General features: G+C 37.9%; 2 protein-coding genes across 2 annotated transcripts; one reads left to right on the top strand and one right to left on the bottom strand.

Moving 5' to 3' along the window:
• The first annotated feature begins 8,226 nt into the window (after positions 1-8,226).
• Positions 8,227-11,190, top strand: LOC132554923 (uncharacterized). The gene has a single exon (XM_060219253.1). The coding sequence runs from the start codon at positions 8,227-8,229 to the stop codon at positions 11,188-11,190; it is 2,964 nt and encodes a 987-aa protein (XP_060075236.1).
• A 3,366-nt stretch (positions 11,191-14,556) lies between these two features.
• On the bottom strand, positions 14,557-22,013 carry LOC132554907 (fas-associated death domain protein-like). The gene is made up of 3 exons (XM_060219237.1): positions 21,579-22,013; positions 17,147-17,269; positions 14,557-16,299 (listed from the first exon to the last, which is right to left on the bottom strand). Exons 1-3 carry the CDS (start codon positions 21,886-21,888, stop codon positions 16,028-16,030), a joined length of 705 nt encoding a protein of 234 aa, XP_060075220.1. The 5' UTR covers positions 21,889-22,013; the 3' UTR covers positions 14,557-16,027.
• Between the last annotated feature and the right edge of the window lie 73 nt (positions 22,014-22,086).

Genomic DNA, 22,086 nt, shown 5'->3' with positions numbered 1-22,086 from the left:
CCCATGTACATCCTATCCCATCCAATTTCATCCCTAAAATGGGAGTTGGTGGAGTGGGGTTGGGGGTTGGCATATAGTGCTGCCCATGTACATCCTATCCCATCCAATTTCATCCCTAAAATGGGAGTTGGTGGAGTGGGGTTGGGGGTTGGCATATAGTGCTGCCCATGTACATCCTATCCCATCCATCATCCCTAAAATGGGAGTTGGTGGAGTGGGGTTAGGGGTTGGCATATAGTGCTGCCCATGTACATCCTATCCCATCCAATTTCATCCCTAAAATGGGAGTTGGTGGAGTGGGGTTAGGGGTTGGCATATAGTGCTGCCCATGTACATCCTATCCCATCCAATTTCATCCCTAAAATGGGAGTTGGTGGAGTGGGGTTGGGGGTTGGCATATAGTGCTGCCCATGTACATCCTATCCCATCCATCATCCCTAAAATGGGATTTGGTGGAGTGGGGTTGGGGGTTGGCATATAGTGCTGCCCATGTACATCCTATCCCATCCATCATCCCTAAAATGGGAGTTGGTGGAGTGGGGTTGGGGGTTGGCATATAGTGCTGCCCATGTACATCCTATCCCATCCATCATCCCTAAAATGGGAGTTGGTGGAGTGGGGTTAGGGGTTGGCATATAGTGCTGCCCATGTACATCCTATCCCATCCATCATCCCTAAAATGGGAGTTGGTGGAGTGGGGTTGGGGGTTGGCATATAGTGCTGCCCATGTACATCCTATCCCATCCAATTTCATCCCTAAAATGGGAGTTGGTGGAGTGGGGTTAGGGGTTGGCATATAGTGCTGCCCATGTACATCCTATCCCATCCAATTTCATCCCTAAAATGGGAGTTGGTGGAGTGGGGTTGGGGGTTGGCATATAGTGCTGCCCATGTACATCCTATCCCATCCATCATCCCTAAAATGGGAGTTGGTGGAGTGGGGTTGGGGGTTGGCATATAGTGCTGCCCATGTACATCCTATCCCATCCAATGTCATCCCTAAAATGGGAGTTGGTGGAGTGGGGTTAGGGGTTGGCATATAGTGCTGCCCATGTTCATCCTATCCCATCCAATTTCATCCCTAAAATGGGAGTTGGTGGAGTGGGGTTGGGGGTTGGCATATAGTGCTGCCCATGTTCATCCTATCCCATCCAATTTCATCCCATCCTGATTTTTTATAGCAACTTCATTCTTTGACCGATTTTGGTCAAACTTTACATAAAGGTCAAATATGAGTAACATTTTGACATCCTAGTGTTTCCAGGGTTCAAGGTCAAAGCCAATTCAACCTTGCTATATCTATATAGGAAATCTTCAACTAATTTAAGTTAAACACTTAACAGTTTTAGTCAGTGGTGCTTTATATGTAAAAACCAGTTCAGTTTAAATACTTAGTGACTTCATTTTTTCCACAATTTTTGTCAAATTTTATACAAAGGTAAATTGTGAGTATACTTTGGATATTGTGTTTCAGGAGCCCCAAGGTCAAAGCCAAGATCACCCTCATTATATATAGTAATTTTGACAGTCATCACTTGATTAATTTTAATATCTTAGCAACTTAAGTCTTTCAATGAATTAGGTCAGGTTTTATGCACAGATAAAGTGTGAGATGTTGTGTTCCAGAAGCCTAGGTCTAAGGCCTTCTCGGTGGGAGCATTCACATCTCACAGAACTTTTTTTTTCATCTAGGAATCTATTCTGTAGTAAGGTTTATGGTAGGTTAAGTTAAGTTTTTTACTGGGGCTATATTTCAGAAGTAAGCATTGTGATAGATTAATATCTTGTATGAACTTTTTATCTGGGGCTATATAACATAGTTAGGATTGTAGTAGGTTAATTAAAGGTAGGAATTATTAACTCACCTGACTGGGAGACCCAAATGAGCTAATGCCCTTGCATGGCATCTGGCATGTGTCTACGTCAGATGCCAATTTTCCACATAAACAACTTCTCCTCCATAACAAGCAGACTAAATGTCATGATATTTGGTCAATGGAGTGCTTGGATGAAGCCTCACAAAGTTTCTGGAAAATAAATGACATTGACCCTTATTCAAGGTCATAGGTCAAATTTATTTAAACCTTAAACAACTTCTTCTGACTAAAAGGCACAGAAGCAAAGTATTTGTGTGATTAGTTCTGAGGGTGAAGCCTGACAAAGTTTGTGAAAAGAAATGACATTGACCTTTATTCAAGGTCACTGGAATTTAATGTAAATTAAAACCTTTGAACAAGGTCTTCTGTCTTACCAAAAGGCACAGAAGCTATTTGGCTGATAGGTTCCCAGGATGACACCTGACAAAGTTTGAAAATAAATGATCTTGACCTGTATTCACATTTTGGTGAACTAGTTAAATCTTTAAACAACTTCTTTTGACTTACTAAAAGGGGAAGAATAATAGTATTCGGGTGATTGCATCTTATATAAAATAAATGACCTAGGCCCATATTGAAGGACACAGAGATAAACATTTATTAAATCTGTAAAAAGAAATCTTCTGGTAAACCAAAGGCCTGAGAAGCAGGATATTTGGTGGAAAAGGATTTCTTAGTCAAAAGTCAAAAAAGTGTGAAAAAAAAGAAAGGCATTTACTTAAAATTCTGGTCATAATTGTCTCTGGCACTTTTTATCTGGGACTGTATTACTTAGCAAGGATTGTGGTAGTTAATTCAGGGTAGGATTTATATATGTGGGGCTATATCACCATGGTAAGGATTGTGGTAGTTAATTCAGGGTAGGGTTTATATATGTGGGGCTATATCACCATGGTAAGGATTGTGGTAGTTAATTCAGGGTAGGATTTATATATGTGGGGCTATATCACCATGGTAAGGATTGTGGTAGTTAATTCAGGGTAGGATTTATATATGTGGGGCTATATCACCATGGTAAGGATTGTGGTAGTTAATTCAGGGTAGGGTTTATACATGTGGGGCTGAACTTTTTATCAGGGGCAGTAACTGAGAGACTAAAGACCTTGTGTGTAGAGCGCTGCCGTTTTGCCTTTCTTTTATTGATTGTGATGTTTAGTTGTTGTATTATGAGATTATCTGTGAATTTAAGATGCATTTTAGATAGCATACTCATGGTTGTGTGCTGCCTGTCCTTAAATGATTCCCAGTAGATATTATTTTCATCAATGTATACAGGATGTTTGAAAAAATAGGTTATATTCAACAAGATACATGTAGGTACATTTATATTGTGAGTTTCATCCAAGATGTATATGTATTTGTTTTTAACATCATTTTCATCAAATCGTTTTCTTAAGTGTCATGTAACATTAAATCTTGTTATTGTTATGAATTGAATTTCTTGTTATATGTATCATACACTTGTTAATACTGCTGTCTTTATCAATACCATACAACTCTTCTGTCCGAAGAACTAGCAGTAAGCATACAGCTCTCCTGTCTAACCCGATAGACAAAATACACACCGTACAAGCATGGCGAATGTCGATGACGTCATGAAAATTAACCCGATAGACAAAATACACACCGTACAAACATGGCAAATGTTGATGACGTCGTGAAAATTAAACCGACAGACAAAATACACACCGTACAAACATGGCAAATGTTGATAACGTCGTGAAAATTAAACCGACAGACAAAATACACACCGTACAAACATGGCGAATGTTGATGACGTCGTGAAAATTAAACCGACAGACAAAATACACACCGTACAAACATGGCAAATGTTGATAACGTCGTGAAAATTAAACCGACAGACAAAATACACACCGTACAAACATGGCGAATGTTGATGACGTCGTGAAAATTAAACCGACAGACAAAATACACACCGTACAAACATGGCAAATGTTGATAACGTCGTGAAAATTAAACCGACAGACAAAATACACACCGTACAAACATGGCGAATGTTGATGACGTCGTGAAAATTAAACCGACAGACAAAATACACACCGTACAAACATGGCGAATGTTGATGACGTCGTGAAAATTAAACCGACAGACAAAATACACACCGTACAAGCATGCCGAATGTCGATGACGTCGTGAAAACTAACCCGATAGACAAAATACACACCGTACAAGCATGGCGAATGTCGATTACGTCGTGAAAACTCACCCGACTGTTCAAATACACACAGGCAGAGAGTCGATGACGTCACAAAAACTGATCCGATAATCCAATTATTCCATTTCAGGATATCAACATCTCCTACATTGTAAGAATCTCTCTCAACCCTCGTTAGGATTCCTGCTTATCTCAACCCCTGGTTATCTTAATTCATCTGCTAATCTCAACTTATTTCCTGCTCAACTATCTTCTGCTAATCTCAATTATCTTCTGCTAACCCGAGTTCATCTGCTAATTCCACCTTATGTCCTACTTACCTGAACTCATCTTCTACGATACATCCAGGTTACATTTCTCAACGTAACAATTTAGAATTTCTCATTTATGAGGCTATAAGCCTGAGATGTATTAAATATAGAATCTGGACAATGTTATGGAGAAATAGGATTGTATCATACAAGTTGCCATTCTAGTTACAAATATAAGACAGAGAATCCTCATCTCTCTCGGTCCTTGGGTAAAGCATGTGTATTCTCTAATACATTTTCAATATATAATCTCGGTACACGTTGATACGAGCCCTGTTGTAAATCATTCAGTAGTATCGGTCTCTGATAAACAAATATTTGTGAAAATCTTCATGTAGAAATGGTATCGATCCTCCTGGTGAAAATATTAGTATCAATCTTCGTGTGAAAATATATTGATATCGATTCTTGGGTAAAAATGTATTGATATCGATTCTCGGGTAAAATATATTGATAACGATTCTCGGGTAAAAATATTAGTATCGATTCTCGGGTAACAATATTAGTATCGATTCTCGGGTAAAAATATTAGTATCGATTCTCGGGTAAAAATATTAGTGTCGATCCTCGGGTAAAAATATTAGTATCGATCCTCGGGTAAAAATATTAGTATCGAATCTGCGGTAAAGCATTAGTTTCTGTCACTGATCAAGTATGACAAATAAATCAAAATTAAGTTGCGTATCGTTTGCAAAAACATTTTGACTGTATCAAATCGATTCCCGGATTAATATATTAGTATTGATTCTCGAGAAAAAATATATTAATATCGATTCTTGGGTAAAAATACTTGTACCGATTCTCGAGTAAATGTATCAGTATCGATCCTCGGGTAAAAACATTAGTATCGTTTCTCGGCAAAAATATATCAATATCGATTCTTGGGTAAAAATATTAGTATCGATCCTCGGGTAAAAAATATTAGCATCGATTCTCAGATAAAATATTAGTATCGATTCTCGGGTAAAATATTGATATCGATTCTCGGGTAAAAATATTACTTTCGATTCCCGGGTAAATATATCAGTATCGATCCTCGGGTAAAAATATTAGCATCGATTCTTGGGTAAAAATATTAGCATCTGTTCTCGGATACAATATAGGTATCGATTCTTGGATAAAATATTGATATCGATTCTTGGGTAAAAATATTAATATCGATCCTCGGGTAAAAATATTAGCATCGATTCTTGGGTAAAAATATTAGCATCTGTTCTCGGATACAATATAGGTATTGATTCTCGGATAAAATATTAATATCGATTCCCGGGTTAATATATTAGTATCGATTCTCGGGTAAAAATATTAGTATCGATTCTCGGGTAAAAATATTAGTATCGATCCTCGGGTAACAATATTAGTGTCGATCCTCGGGTAAAAATATTAGTATCGATCCTCGGTGAAAATATTATTATCGATTTTCGGGTAACAATATTATTATCGATTCTTGGGTGTAAATATCAGTATCGATTCTCGGGTAAAAATATCAGTATCGATTTTCGGGTAACAATATTATTATCGATTCTCGGGTAAAGATATTAGTATCGATTCTTGGGTGTAAATATCAGTGTCGATTCTTGGGTGTAAATATCAGTATCGATTTTTGGGTGTAAATATCAGTATCGATTCTTGGGTGTAAATATCAGTATCGATTCTTGGGTGTAAATATCAGTATCGATTCTTGGATGTAAATATCAGTATCGATTCTTGGGTGTAAATATCAGTATCGATTCTTGGATGTAAATATCAGTATCGATTCTTGGGTGTAAATATCAGTATCGATTCTCGGGTGTAAATATCAGTATTGATTCTTGGGTAAAATATTTGAACTCGACACTCTCTGGTAAAGCATTCATATTGATCCTCTTGAAAAATAAAAGTATCGAATCTACGGTAAAGCATTAGTTTCTATCATTGATCAAGTATGACAAATAAATATAAATTAGGTTGAGTATCTTTTGTAAAATTCTTTCGACTGTATCAAAACAATGTAAGCAGGAATGCTTCGATGACAATACTCAAGCGTGACAATGTTAAATAATACATGTGTTCGAGGTTATATACCTGGGAACAGTTCACTGAACCGTCGCTATTTCTTTACGTCACACATTGTTATTAGTATCTGTCCCGGGAATAAGAAAAGTAGAACAGCCGGGGATAAAATCCATGAACACACATTGTTGAAGATGCCAGAACGTTTAGAGACATATCACCATTATCGGTCGGTTAACTGAAGAATACCTTGATGTGATAACATTTGCTGTTGAGTACTGTCAGTATCTGCACAAACGGTACGTATACTTGGGAAAATTAATCACTACTCATAAAACACACGTTATACAAAACCGTTTACATTCACACATAAACATACATATTCTGCACACCTTCACACTCACAAAATATAAATTGTCTTCCAACTTCCACACATACAAAATCCACATTCTACAAAAAAATAAAAACATTCATACACGCACAATCTAAATCATACAATAACTCCGCACATTCACGCGAAAATAATATATATTTACTCCAAACCACTGTCACACACAAATTCCCTTGTCACAGTGAAGACGATGTAAATTAATTTTGAATAAATAATTATCGTTTGCTAACAGTGATGTTCGTTCGATATTTTATGTATGAAATCGATTCCTGTATGTATTTTTCTATTTGTCATTATTGTTTAGGTACAGACAACAGCTGTGGAATATATTAAAGAGAAGTAATCAATGTGTTACTTGGTAGATGATTGACAATTATTTTCTTCTAACCTCTTTGATACGTAGAAGTTACAACACAAGTATATTGTGCGTTTCTCTGTATCTACTTACAGATGGGCCATGGCGGCGGCTAACTACAAGTCTTAACGTGTCTGTATCCCGACCTTGTGTATTATTAGCTAATTTTTCTGCCGAGTTATAATGCATTATTCATTGACACTATCAGCGTGAACCGTCCGCCAGAGAATGGAAAACTAAGTACTGTCAGTCAGCGACGCTATGATACTGTCATTAGGACCTAAGGGACCAGTATCAAACATGTCATACCTCAAGTCTTAAGTGACCAGTAACATCAGTGAAAAGTGACTGGTAGACTGAAGGCCAGAAACCTTAGTGACCATTAATGGAAAGTCCCAGTGATCGGCCTGTTGACCAGAGACCTCAGTGCCCGGTAACATTAATGAAAAAATCCAGTGATCGGCCTGTTGACCAGAGACCTCAGTGCCCGGTAACATTAATGGAAAAATCCCAGTGATCGGCCTGTTGATCAGAGACCTCAGTGACCGGTTACATTAATGAAAAAATCCAGTGATCGGCCTGTTGACCAGAGACCTCAGTGCCCGGTAACATTAATGGAAAAATCCCAGTGATCGGCCTGTTGACCAGAGACCTCAGTGACCGGTTACATTAATGAAAAAATCCAGTGATCGGCCTGTTGACCAGAGACCTCAGTGCCCGGTAACATTAATGGAAAAATCCCAGTGATCGGCCTGTTGACCAGAGACCTCAGTGAACGGTTACATTAATGGAAAAGTCCCAGTGATCGGCCTGTTGACCAGAGACCTCAGTGACAGGTAACATTAATGAAAAATCCCACAGCCGGTAAACTTTGTGGCCAGAAAAGGCAGTGACAGTAGTAAAAGTGAAGAGTCCCTGTGACCGGTACATTTGATGACCCGAATCCTCATTGACCCTTAATATTAGTGACAAATCGCAGTGATCTGTAAAATTGATGATCAAAGATCTCGGTGACCAATAGAACATTAGTGGAAAGCCCTAGCGATCAGAAAAGCATAATGACCAGTAATCTTAGTGATCAGTAGCCTTAGTGACCAATAAACTTGGTGTCCCTAGTGACCAGTATGGAATATTTCACACGTCAGATCACTCTTCAGGACAGACTGAAGCAGCACGAATGCCAGCTTTACCCACTTTTTGGATCGTGTTTGGAACTCCGGGATGATTCTCCCCCAGGTCGCTATCAGGCCGGACCTCTTGATCTGAGTTTTAACCGAATGACACCCACAGACACGTTTTCATCAGATGAAAGTGGCAAATTTGTACCAACAGGTAGGATTTCGTCATCGGAAGGTGGTACACGTGTAACCACAGACACGTCTTCGTCACCTGAAGGTGGTACACTTGTAACCACAGACACGCCTTCGTCACCGGAAGGTTGTACACTTGTAACCACAGTCACGTCTCCTTCACCGGAAGGTGGTACACTTGTAACCATAGACACGTCTTCGTCACCTGAAGGTGGTACACTTGTAACCACAGACACGTCTTCGTCACCGAAATGTGGTACACTTGTAATCACAGACAAGTCTTCGTCACCGGAAGGTGGTACACTTGTAACCACAGACACGTCTTCGTCACCGGAAGGTGGTACACTTGTAACTACAGTCACGTCTCCTTCACCGGAAGGTAGTACACTTGTAACCACAGACACGTCTTCGTCACTGGAAGGTGGTACACTTGTAACCACAGTCACGTCTCCTTCACCGGAAGGTGGTACACTTGTAACCATAGACACATCTTCGTCACCTGAAGGTGGCACACTTGTATCCACAGACAGGCCTTCGTCTACTAAATTTGGCACACTTGTATCCACAAGCACGCCTTCATCACCTGTAGGTGACACACTTGTACCCACAGGCACGTCTTCAAAACCCGAAGACGACACTTCTGTATCCATAGACAGGCCTTCGTCTTCTAAACGTGACACACTCTTACCCATAGGCACGTCCTCGTCAGCTGAAAGTGGCACACTTGTTCCCAATGTTGTGTCTTTGATACAAAAACCTGGCGAAGCTTGTGGGTTGCAACCTATTGAGAAGTTTCCGGAATCAGAAAATGCCGAATTCGATCACAATTCAGATTTACATACCGCACATTCATCTTTAATAAGTAACGATGGGAAAAAAGGAGAATTGATCACAAGAAACACAAAATGCTCACTCGAAAACACTTCGCGACTGGAGGAGCAAACTCAAGATACAATCCTAACAAGAGCACGCGTACAATGCGACAATATAATTGATAGATCTAACCCCTTATTAAAAGAAGTGCTCGAATCTGGAGAATCAACTGTGTCTACACTATACACCAAGGATAAGCATCAAAACACACAGAAAGTGTTGCACCAAGACGAACACAATGATCCATCTTTACACAGAGATCATGAAGACAGCAGATCTGAATCAGTTATAAACAATGAACATAAGCAACATTTTTCAACATTAAACGATGACCACGAAAGCAAGCGTTCCGATTCAGCAATGACTAAAGAATACATCTCGACAATAGCAGAGGGTCACGTGAGCATGCACTGTAATTTACCAACCGCCAATGACGATATACCAGTGACAATAAACACTACAACATGTGATGTTTCATGCTCAAATCAGGAAAAAACCTTCAAAACTAAGTATTCCAGAAAGCGGAGAAGACGCCTTGCTTTCCTGGCGAGTGGAAAAAGACAAAACGAGTTGATGATATGTCCAAATATAAACGTCAGAGATTTTACCGAGCAGTTTACCAATGACAGATGTCGCTACCATTCGGTTAGGGAATCGAATCATCCACAGCATCCCCTAACAAACTACAGTCAACGTAACATCGATGTAAACCCGTCAGGGTCTTGGGTAGAAGAAAACCAGGAACAAATGCCATCTCATGACCATATCAATCAGCTGTCAATGCCTTCAAATCTATCACATAGTATGAACACACCCGTCCTAGACAAATCGGAAGCATTCTTCCCAACGGCCAATAGAACACTGAAGCACAGTGTACCACCTCCACTAACCTCTGTGAAAAATTATCAATCTGAATCCAGACCGGACCGGAATCTTTATTGTCCTGGTTCTTCCCTAAATGTTGTGACACACGATTTAATGACCGATTCATCTACATGGTCAAACTATCAGCGACAACAGCGGGAACGACAGTATTGTCAGCAACCGGTAAAACAGACATTACACTCGTCAGAAGCTCCCGACAAACATTCCGTTTGTCCAACAGCACCGTTAGATATGACAGCAAAGCGCTCTAAAGAACACAAGAGTCCTGCTGGGAAATCATCCTCGATATCCGAAGAAGCTCGGATCAAGGAAATAAGCGATAACTTGCGCGCTCAGTTACTCGGGCAGTTGTCCAATGTACCTCATTCATGTCCCGGCGTTTGTCTCGGCCATTCCGTTGGTTCGTTGCATAATGATAAGACGCCGAAGTGTATACCGTCACCTCGGCAACCGAAAAGGTTCTCAAACATTAACCAGACGTCAATTATTATCGACCGTCAGCTTTTACTGAACCTTGACTACCAACAATTACTGAATACCGACCGAGAAACAACCCCGAAAGTTGATCAAGGGCTATCGTCAAATGAGTCAGTGACGAGTGATACCGATAGGTTACATAAATGCAACAGTTTTAGAAGTGATGAAAGACATGGTTCAAACAGTGCGGATCCAACAGATGCACAGAATAGAGACTACTCGAATTCTCCGGATGGTAACAGGCCCTCAGACCATCAGAGATCACCAAACGATACCACGTCACAAGGCGGGGACAGGAACACGTTGCCAATGATTACAGCACGTGATGAGATCGTCACGTCTGTGTCAACTCACGTGGATACCAATGGGTCGACGTGTAGCCGATCCTCGCGTTTGATGGCATGGAACTTGTCTGTCAGCAAGACGATTGGGCTACATTCTGACTGTAATAACTGTAAGGCCTGTAGGAGAATCTTTGCCAGACTCAGCATCCCTCCGATCGAGGAACCACATACTCCCACAAAACAAACCAAAATCAAATAAATCGACTAAATGATACGCATGGACATATATCTAAATGTTGGTGAATTCAACAACTAAGCTAAACATATGGTAACCTACACGTGTTGACAAACATCAGCTCTTGTAGGAATCCGCATTTGTACCTTCTGTAGTACCAATGTAGCTTACGGTTACTATAAATAAGTTGAATTTTGTACCCTTTATGTAAATGCTACCTAGATGGCAGAGTGGACTGTGGAATACTGGAAGATGATGTCTGATTTGATGACGTGAATGAACTAATAAAATGATGCTAGGCGCTGGTAAATTGGTTTTTAATGGAAGACAATGCATTTGGTGTATTATCAATGTCACAATTTAAGTCTCCCGGTAGACAAGCTGAAGCATTTAGAGTGGTGACATCCAAATTTCATTTTTTTTTTAAGATAGTAAAGTTGACTTAGCTTTTTAACCACAGAAGGTCAAAACTAACTCCTACAAAAGATGATCTTTGTGAACACGTTTGAAGTTTGGCAAGAACCTTAGAAGCAAAGGAGCCTTTAGGGCAATGACATGAAAATTTTGTTAGTTTCTATTTATAGTTACAGTGACCTAGTATTTGATTGCACACGTTCCGAAGTCAAACTGGTGTAAGATGTGATATTTGTGATAATGTCTGGAGTTTTGTACCAAATAGTTTAGAAATACAGTCTGTTTAACAGTTACATGTATTTTTTTGTTAATTTCATTTTATAGTGTCATCAACCAAATTTGTAACTGCACAAGGTTTGAAGTCAAACTCATACAAGAATTGCTATTTTTTACTGAGGAGTTCAGTGACCTTTAGAAGGGGAAAATGCAGTATGTAAATGGATGTGGGGGTCGTGTCTGTATAACTGGAGAAAAGTCTTATTTCATTTTGCGATCAATTATTTATGTCCTATAAATCAGAAGGAAAACAAGCATACATTTGAACTGATGACTTACAGCGTATCAGTACATTGTACTGATGAACATCATGTGTTGATGACCTACAGCATATCAGTACATTGTATTGATGAACATCATGTGTTGATGACCTACAGCATATCAGTACATTGTATTGATGAACATCATGTGTTGATGACCTACAGCATATCAGTACATTGTATTGATGAACATCATGTGTTGATGACCTACAGCATATCAGTACATTGTATTGATGAACATAATATGTTGATGACCTACAGCATATCAGTACATTGTATTGATGAACATCATGTGTTGATGACCTACAGCATATCAGTACATTGTATTGATGAACATCATGTGTTGATGACCTACAGCATATCGATACATTGTACTGATGGACATCATGTGCTGATGACCTACAGCATATCGATACATTGTACTGATGGACATCATGTGCTGATGACCTACAGCATATCGATACATTGTACTGATGGACATCATGTGCTGATGACCTACAGCATATCAGTACATTGTATTGATGAACATCATGTGTTGATGACCTACAGCATATCAGTACATTGTATTGATGAACATCATGTGTTGATGACCTACAGCATATCAGTACATTGTATTGATGAACATCATGTGTTGATGACCTACAGCATATCAGTACATTGTATTGATGAACATCATGTGTTGATGACCTACAGCATATCAGTACATTGTATTGATGAACATCATGTGTTGATGACCTACAGCATATCAGTACATTGTATTGATGAACATCATGTGTTGATGACCTACAGCATATCAGTACATTGTATTGATGAACATCATGTGTTGATGACCTACAGCATATCAGTACATTGTATTGATGAACATCATGTGTTGATGACCTACTGCATATCAGTCCATTGTATTGATGAACATCATGTGTTGATGACCTACAGCATATCAGTACATTGTATTGATGAACATCATGTGTTGATGACCTACAGCATATCAGTACATTGTATTGATGAACATCATGTGTTGATGACCTACAGCATATCAGTACATTGTATTGATGAACATCATGTGTTGATGACCTACAGCATATCAGTACATTGTATTGATGAACATCATGTGTTGATGACCTACAGCATATCAGTACATTGTATCGATGAACATCATGTATTGATGACCTACAGCATATCAGTACATTGTATCGATGAACATCATGTGTTGATGACCTACAGCATATCAGTACATTGTATTGATGAACATAATATGTTGATGACCTACAGCATATCAGTACATTGTATCGATGAACATCATGTATTGATGACCTACAGCATATCAGTACATTGTATTGATGAACATAATATGTTGATGACCTACAGCATATCAGTACATTGTATCGATGAACATCATGTGTTGATGACCTACAGCATATCAGTACATTGTATCGATGAACATCATGTGTTGATGACCTACAGCATATCAATACATTGTATTGATGAACATCATGTGTTGATGACCTACAAAAGATAGTGTACCGCTATTTATGACCTACTAAAGATAGTGTACCACTATTTATGACCTACAAAAGGTAGTATACCACTATTTATGACCTACTAAAGATAGTATACCACTATTTATGACCTACTAAAGATAGTATACCACTATTTATGACCTACTTAAGGTAGTATACCACTATTTATGACCTACTGACGATAGTATACCGCTATTTATGACCTACTTACTATAGTATACCGCTATTTATGACCTACTGACGATAGTGTACCGCTATGACCTACTAAAGATAGTATACCGCTATTTATGACCTACTGACGATAGTATACCACTATTTATGACCTACTAAAGATAGTATACCACTATTTATGACCTACTAAAGATAGTATACCACTATTTATGACCTACTGAAGATAGTATACCACTATTTATAAATAGAGAATCTTGATGGACTAGATGTTCATGTAACATGACCTCTACAAGATTTGAGTGTAATGTTTCGATGACTTCAGTCACATTAATCAGGCAAATAACCAGTGTGTGACCAGATGTACGTAGTGACAAGATATACACATGTACAAGATGGTCAGGAATCCACCATCTTTATATGCTGTACTATAATCCAATCGTACAACTAATTCGAAAAAAATGTGATGAGATAGTGAAGAGATCAATTCAGCTACACTTTACTAAACACTTGGTCATAGACCTGTGAGAGTCTGTGGTCTCCCTCCTCCCTGTTTAGTCCTGGACCACTGCAACACATCCAGATGCCCTTCTTATCATATATTCTGAAATATTGTATCTTGAAGAATTTTATTACAATAGAATAACACTATATATAAATATGTTTTCCTGCCCTACTGAAAATGATATATCACTATTTATAACACTGTGTCTTAATAACCTTTTGAAATAAAAAAGAATACAGACTTTCCTGGATTACATTTCACAAAATTATTTATTCCTTTTTCAGCCGGGGCAATTGACAAAACATACTGATTTGATGTTTGAGGAACAATGTATATAAATAATTTTGCTTTTTATTGAAATAAACAAAAATCAAAGAAGTCGCCAAATGGACATATAAGGTCATGCCTGGTACTCAGGATATACTATCTAACCTGATACCTGTGATGTTCTGTCACACCTGGTACCTGGGATGTTCTGTCACACCTGGTACCTGGGATGTTCTGTCACACCTGGTACCTGGGATGTTCTGTCACACCTGATACCTGGGATGTTCTGTCACACCTGATACCTGGGATGTTCTGTCACACCTGGTACCTGGGATGTTGTCACACCTGGTAACCAGAATATACTATCACAAACCCTGGATATATTATCACACTTGTGAGTGATAATATAGTCGCATCTGGTATCTAGGATAGACTACCATACCTGATGTAAAAAGGATATACTGTCATTTCTGATATCCAGGATATATTGTGACATCTGATACCCAAAATATATTGCCACACTTAGTATCCAAGATATTCTCTCACACCTGGTATCCAAGATCTTCTCTCACACTTAGTAACCAGGATACACTATCACACCTGATACCAAGGATATCCAGTCATTAAAGTGACCAGGAGTAGGAGGGGAGGAATGACAAGTATTCTTTATATCATTCTAGTTTCACTTTCATATTTGTTTACAAATTGGTGATAGTAAATATATAAAAATGCATTTATATAGTAACCATCTCTTGTAAAGATATTGTAACAAAATAGCCTATCAGACACAACACTACACAGAACAGAGCATACATCTACAGTATCTTACTTCATCAACATACATTTTAGTTTATCTACTCTGTGTACAAAATCTTGTTTTAGGCGAGAAAGCATAGCTAGTGTGTTATGGCTTTCTATCAATGACAGATGGTTATATAAACAATCTGGAGTAAGTTTGGATAATCCAATTTGACAATTTAATGATGCATGATGAATAGGTCATTTCAGTAAATGTCTGATTTCTATAGTATATTGGAAAGCTGATTGTTAAACAGATCAATGTTTTTTTCAGGAAAAGTAAGGTTTTGAAAGGCTTAAATTCAGAATTTAATTTCTAAGATTAAATAGTCATAATAATCCGAGGAGTTTTAATTATGTAGATTGGATGGTGAAAAAAAGAAGAGTTTTATCTTCATAGGGCGTCATTTTGTCACAGACACACTCAAGCAGCTCAAAGATACATCACATCATCATGCAGGCTAATGGTTGTCGAGCTACAGTTTCAGGAATGTTCCTAAAAAAACCTATGGAAATTTCCTCATTTGGAAACCAGCAATGCTTTCCTATCGCCAAAGTTAAGGAATATCTTCCAGTACAGCAAATTTCCTGAAACTGGAGTCAGGACATTTAATACTTCATGTTATCTTAGTAGCCTCATTGCTTCTAATGGATAATTAAGAAAAGTCACCGTCTTCAAGATCAGCTGAAAGGTCATATCTCTCAACAGAAGCATCCATCAAAGCGGTCATCAGCATGTTTTTGTTTACAAGCCCTCTATTTTGCTGCGACCAAATAACAAAACAGCCATGAATCTGTTCACGCATATTGCGTGGGTGTTGCAGCTCCATTTCAGCCATGTCGTTGTCAGATATTCCCAAGGCTCGCATGAAAAAACGCCATTCCCTTCCTAGTTTCCTTGTAAGATAATTGATTTCTTTTTCAACATCTGCAAATTAAAATAATATGTTTAATTTCTAAACTTTGTGTACCCTATCAAATCTTCATAATTGTAATTTCTGTAGTGAATTCTCCTGAATTATTTTACTCTCCACTAGTTTTTAAACAAGAGGCCCATGGATCTGAACGGTCACCTGAAGCCTTCAGGTCTTTGGAGAGTTTAAGAACCTGTCGATCAGTCCCAGCATTAGGGCAGACAGAAAAGAACTGATGTATGTATACTTACAGGCCTTTGGAGAGTTTAAGAACCTGTCGATCAGTCCCAGCATTAGGGCAGACAGAACAGAACTGATGTATGCATACTTACAGGTCTTTGGAGAGTTTAAGAACCTGTCGATCAGTCCCAGCATTAGGGCAGACAGAACAGAACTGATGTATGCATACTTACAGGTCTTTGGAGAGTTTAAGAACCTGGTCATCTGTCCCAGCATTAGGGCAGACAGAAAAGAACTGATATATGTATACTTACTAAGTTTTTATTATTTCACAATAAGTCACTTCAGACTTATCTCAGGTGACCTAATAAAAAGCTTGTGTGCTTCACTAAATATCATATATATATATAGCTCTCCATGTGAGCCCCTTGCTCACTTCCTTTATACATCACACAAAGATTCCACTTCATTTGGTAATTTATGTAACGAGTGTAAGCACTCGTTATTTTATCGCATGTTGGGTAAGGTTTCAAACGTAACATAAGATGAATCACATTAGCATTTTATCACAAGGATAAAAAATCTGAATTTGGTACTATTCAATGTTCCTGTTACACTATTGAATGCTACTGATAGTTTCACAAAGTCTACCAATATATATAAGTCTGTTTGGAGACTTACCTTTGTAGTCATATGTTTGTGCTACCTGATGGCTAGAGACAGCTGTCACTGGTACATATACAGTCTGTTGTGGCGTGCTCACATTTACGGGATATAACTGCACATTCTGTGTGTTGTTGGGTACTGAAACAAGAAGAATCCTTTTGAAAATGTGATTAAGTCCAAGTTATGATGTGAATGAGGTTTTATTTCAAACAAAGAAAGTGGCAGCATAGACTCTCAAACCATAATTAATTGCTTGTTACTGTTTGGAAGTTTTCTCTAAAGTGTCAACTGTGTCCTAGCATTCTCTGTGTTGTATTACAAGTCTTCTGGAGCCATCAATAATGAAACAACAAAGCAAAACCAGAATCCCTCAAAATTACATCACAATTCCAAAATACTGTTTCACAAACAAGAGGCCTAGCGATGTTGGCGGTCACCTGAGATAAGCAATATTGAATATAATGTTTAAAGGGTAAGTTGCTTCCAAGTGTCATGAAAAAGAAATTGTGACATAGATGATAGTAAGCCAGTGTAAATACATGCATACCATCAAAACTGTCATCCTATACTTATAATTCTTATAAAGTTACTTCCAGAGGGATATAAGCAACACTATGCACAAAAATGCAATTTTTCTATAAAAGTCATAGTAAAGTTAACCTCTTTCCCTGTTCACCAATAAGTTTGGTCGGGTGATTCTACATGTCAAGTGTGTAACGAAGGACAAACGTCGAGTAGTTATCACAGAAATGAAAACAATTCCTATATTCAAATCAACAATTTATTTACAACACAAACAAAACACACATGCTCATGCACCCAGTTTTACACAAATAATGCAACACTCTATACTGATTACAGTCTCTGCTGAACTCGAAATCACTACATCAGCCTCTTTACATCAGTTCCAATTTGCAGATGAAAACCTTGTCATTGGATTCCCCAGAGGAAATCACCTAAGTACATGTAGTTCCACCAAGACTTAGCAACCACCTCAGTAGCAACCTGGCACTACCTGTGCCAAACAAGGGAGTCTGTCACTCATGTTGCCCTACACAAACACTGCTGTGCTTCAATTGGTAGTAGTCTCTTTATCTGCATTGTACACAATATCGCAGACTCTCTACTTGTACTGCTTGTGATGTCCACCTCAAGACCTGTCCTGGGTGTTCCAGTGAGTTGGCTGACCTTACAGTCCAAAGGTCCTGGTGTCGTCACCTACTAGTAACCGAGATGAACCTAGTTTGCGATGTCCTCAAGACCTGTCCTGGCGTTCTAGTGAGTTGGCTGACCTTACTGTCAAAGGTCCTGGTGTTGTCACTTACTAGTAACCGAGATGGTTCTGGATGCGGTAACTGAAGGCGTTGACTGTCATATGGATCTTAAAGAATAATAATAACGAAAAACTAATGATTGCATACAACACCTGCACACAACTTATGACACAATAAATTCATAATTGAACACTAGCAATCATCCATAAAAAAACCCAGTAAATTACTATCATATGTTACATAACACATAGCAAAGAGTAATTAAAGTAATAATTTCAAATTGGTTTTGTGCGGGCTATCTAACAACTATCTTGAAAAGGATACAGGAGACATTTACAGCAATTCATAGTGTCCATACTTTTTCAAACACGCACATGTTCTCACCTGAGTAATCTAAATGTTTATAAAATATATATATGTTATGATAAATGCCTCAACACATAGACTTGGCTACAATAAGGATATTCCTAGCTGATAAAAACAAAATATTAAAAAAATATCCGCCCTAATTTAGCATTACACATCATAACAATGCTACTCATGGCTGAGCCGCACAACCTAAACAAGTGTTTACCAAAGATATTTAATTAGTAACATGCGAAGAAAAAAGTAAAGCATAGGAAAAATTACAACGATAGACTTACCACAGTCTGTAATCTGTGTCTGAATATGTTACACAACTGCTACCGCAGATTCAATTGGGTAAATAACCGGTAAACAACGGCTTGAAAATTCACACGACTGCCATGAATTCCCACTCACCTGGTCCCACCCAAATTACGGTGGCTTGACAGGAACAAAAACACAGAATGTACACAAACAACAAATATATACATACAACGTGACAAAGTGATTGTATATTTCAGTCATTTCATTTCTCCCAAATATATCCCGAATGTTCAGAGCCGTATTTTTGTTTTAGAAATATATTTTAGTGATCCTGTTTGCAACAAATAGTGGCTTTTGTGAGGTATCTTACAAACAGGCAACTCCTGTAGAATTTGATGTACATGTTCAATGATCAGTGTGGTATAAGAAATAGATACTTCAATTTCTCTAGAAGCTGTCCTATAACCAGCATTGAACACATCAAAGTCAATCCAAAACCACCCATAACTACCTTAAAGCAGACCATAAATCATACCACTATGTATCAACTGAAAGCAGTACAATGTTTGTTTACCGTCTTCTTGCCAATATGATAGCTGTGCATTGTACAATTTAGTATCATTTGAGTAACTTACAACAGCACAATGTCAATTATATTAATAACATTGCACATAGACTAAAATAGCTAAATGCAGCCTGGAATTCTGAAAAAAGAAATAGTTTTAGGACAAATAGTTTGAAGAAAACAAGATATCCCAAAGGGATCATGGCACCATTCATTGTATATTTGTTCTCTATTTAGTTGGATCTTTCCCTTTTCTTCTCTCCTTTCCTTGTCTTTCCTCTTATCATATTTTCCTGATTTTAAGCCACAACTTTTTCCTCATGGTCTGGCATGAGGCTTGTATAACATTGTAGCTTATATGTGGTACTTTCCCTTTTATCAGACATTCTGTTTTCTCGTGCCAGTCCTAGTCCATGAATTGACCATGTTTAACAAGGATCAAGGATATGTCCACATACAGGTAATTTGAGAAATATCCATGCTGTGAAGTTTGAGAAAATTTCATCCAATTATTGTCAAGAAAAAGCGACAAGAAACTTAAATTTCAAAATCCAATATGGCCAACTGTCAGCCCTTTTTTTCTAGATATGGCCCAAAATGGATTATGCATACCTTGGAACCAAGAGGAACATTCAAATAAAATCTGACAAAAGTTTGTCCAATTGTTTCCAAGAAATAGTTATAACAAATAGTTTTTAAAGACAGATGCACAGACAACTGACCACAGACACTGAGAAGCCCACTATCTTATGAAGGTGCATGGGCTAAAGATTTTGAAAACAAGGGTATTATTAAAATTTGCCAATTTCATTGTCACATATATGTAACCTCAGTAAATACCAGTCATGATGCCATTCAGCTATTCAGAAATCTTCAGCTTGATGAGTTGAACAAATTAGAGTATGCTAGTAAGTAGGTTTGTATCCTAGAGGAGACATTGAAACAATTAGTATAATGATGCCTGTACAGGCTGGTCACATCTCCATGGCCAGCAGACAGTCAAGTAAGAGTTGTCTCAATTTTTTTTTGGTATGGACACAAAGTTTTACAACTCTAACTGATGATGGCACAACCACATAATAATCTATATCACAATATGGAGAATTCCTGTAGGGTGCTCCTATTCAGGAACATATAGTACAGAAGGACAGAGACTGTCTATATCTCTTTGTAATGCCGTAGCAATGAAATTCAAGTCAACTAGCCTTGCAGTTTTTATAAACCATTTTTCTCCAACAGTACCCAACTAAACATTTCAATGTAAACAGTATTAAAAAGCTTAGTACTTTTGAAACTCATTGTACTAAGTTTTGTGACAAATAATTTCGGTCTGTTGAACTATTTACAACTGAAATACCACCCATATTGTATACCACTTTTTGCCCAAAATAAGAAAACCATCTTTAAATTGATGGCAGTAAAAATTTTTGTAATTTTCCAATTGACTCATGTAACTTTTGTGATAAGTTACTTTATTTATTAGTATTAGTTTTGTTACAAAACTGAGCTTCACTTCTCAGTCAACAAAATGGCTCTGGTCAGTGCTAAGTCCACATTAACTACATCTTAGAGGCATAGGTAGATTAGCTGTAAGAAGAGTGGACTCCATGTCTTCACATCTCAGTTTGCAAAAAGCTTAAGTCAGAGTATTTACCAAAAAGCCTAGTTTCTTATCAGTCTGTACTTTATGTCCCTGTCCTATTCAAATAGGAAATTTATATGACAGCACAGTCGAGAACATTAATGTCACATTCGCAGTAAAAATACTTATATTACATACTTACTGTATCATTAACACCAGTATTGGAATAAATTAATTTCTAAATAAAATGACTTGATAATTTTAGGGTAGAAATGACCCCTGTTGATTCTATTTTGTTGGGAGGAGAGGGGGATCGAGTTATTGAACCACCCTGTGTGAGATATAAAGTGAACGACTCTGAAATAACTGACTTTATGGTTTTATGACCAGTGTCCTTATTGTTTTCTTGTTGCTAACCTTTTCCGTTGTTAATCCTGTTATTTGGTACAGTATAACTTTCTAAAACATGCAATATGTCCTTTCTTCCGGAGCAGCAGCTAGACAGCAGATTATGTAAGAATGTAACATTGGTACTATCAAGCATATCACGACTTTCTAGATTGTCACACAATTCGAAAAAGCTTTCTATTTTTGATAAGTCTCGTTTTCCAATCACATCTTTACACATGTATTTCATTGCCTCCAGATCGTCTTTTTTCAACAAGTTTGACAATCGCACCAACGTTCCTCTGAAGTCCGGATTCTCTCCACTGCTTTGGGCAGACATTATCAAATCCCTTTCTGATTTTAAAGTTACCACAAACGTCTGATAGAGTCTACTATTTAACACGTATTCATATTTTTAACAAAACGATAACATTTTAGTTGGTACGAAAAAATCCCCAACAGGAAATATCAATATGGAAACTTGATCCGTGTCAATAAAACGTTTAGCTACATAATGAATTGGAATAAGATTCAAGCG

Source organism: Ylistrum balloti, unplaced genomic scaffold (assembly GCF_031769215.1).
Source record: "Ylistrum balloti isolate Yb309-2 unplaced genomic scaffold, AGI_CSIRO_Ybal_v1 Utg370450, whole genome shotgun sequence".
Lineage (NCBI taxonomy): Eukaryota > Metazoa > Mollusca > Bivalvia > Pectinida > Pectinidae > Ylistrum > Ylistrum balloti.
This window is presented reverse-complemented; position numbering and strand designations above follow the sequence as displayed.

Bases quoted from the DNA above. Each gene is read 5' to 3' on its own strand.
- LOC132554923 (XM_060219253.1), top strand. From the start codon at position 8,227: ATGGAATATTTCACACGTCAGATCACTCTTCAGGACAGACTGAAGCAG.
- LOC132554907 (XM_060219237.1), bottom strand. From the start codon at position 21,888: ATGTCTGCCCAAAGCAGTGGAGAGAATCCGGACTTCAGAGGAACGTTG. The intron at 17,270-21,578 runs GTTAGCAACAAG...TTCTTGTTTCAG, and splicing joins CAGGATTAACAACGGAAAAG to TACCCAACAACACACAGAAT. The intron at 16,300-17,146 runs GTAAGTCTCCAA...TTTAATTTGCAG, and splicing joins ACAAACATATGACTACAAAG to ATGTTGAAAAAGAAATCAAT.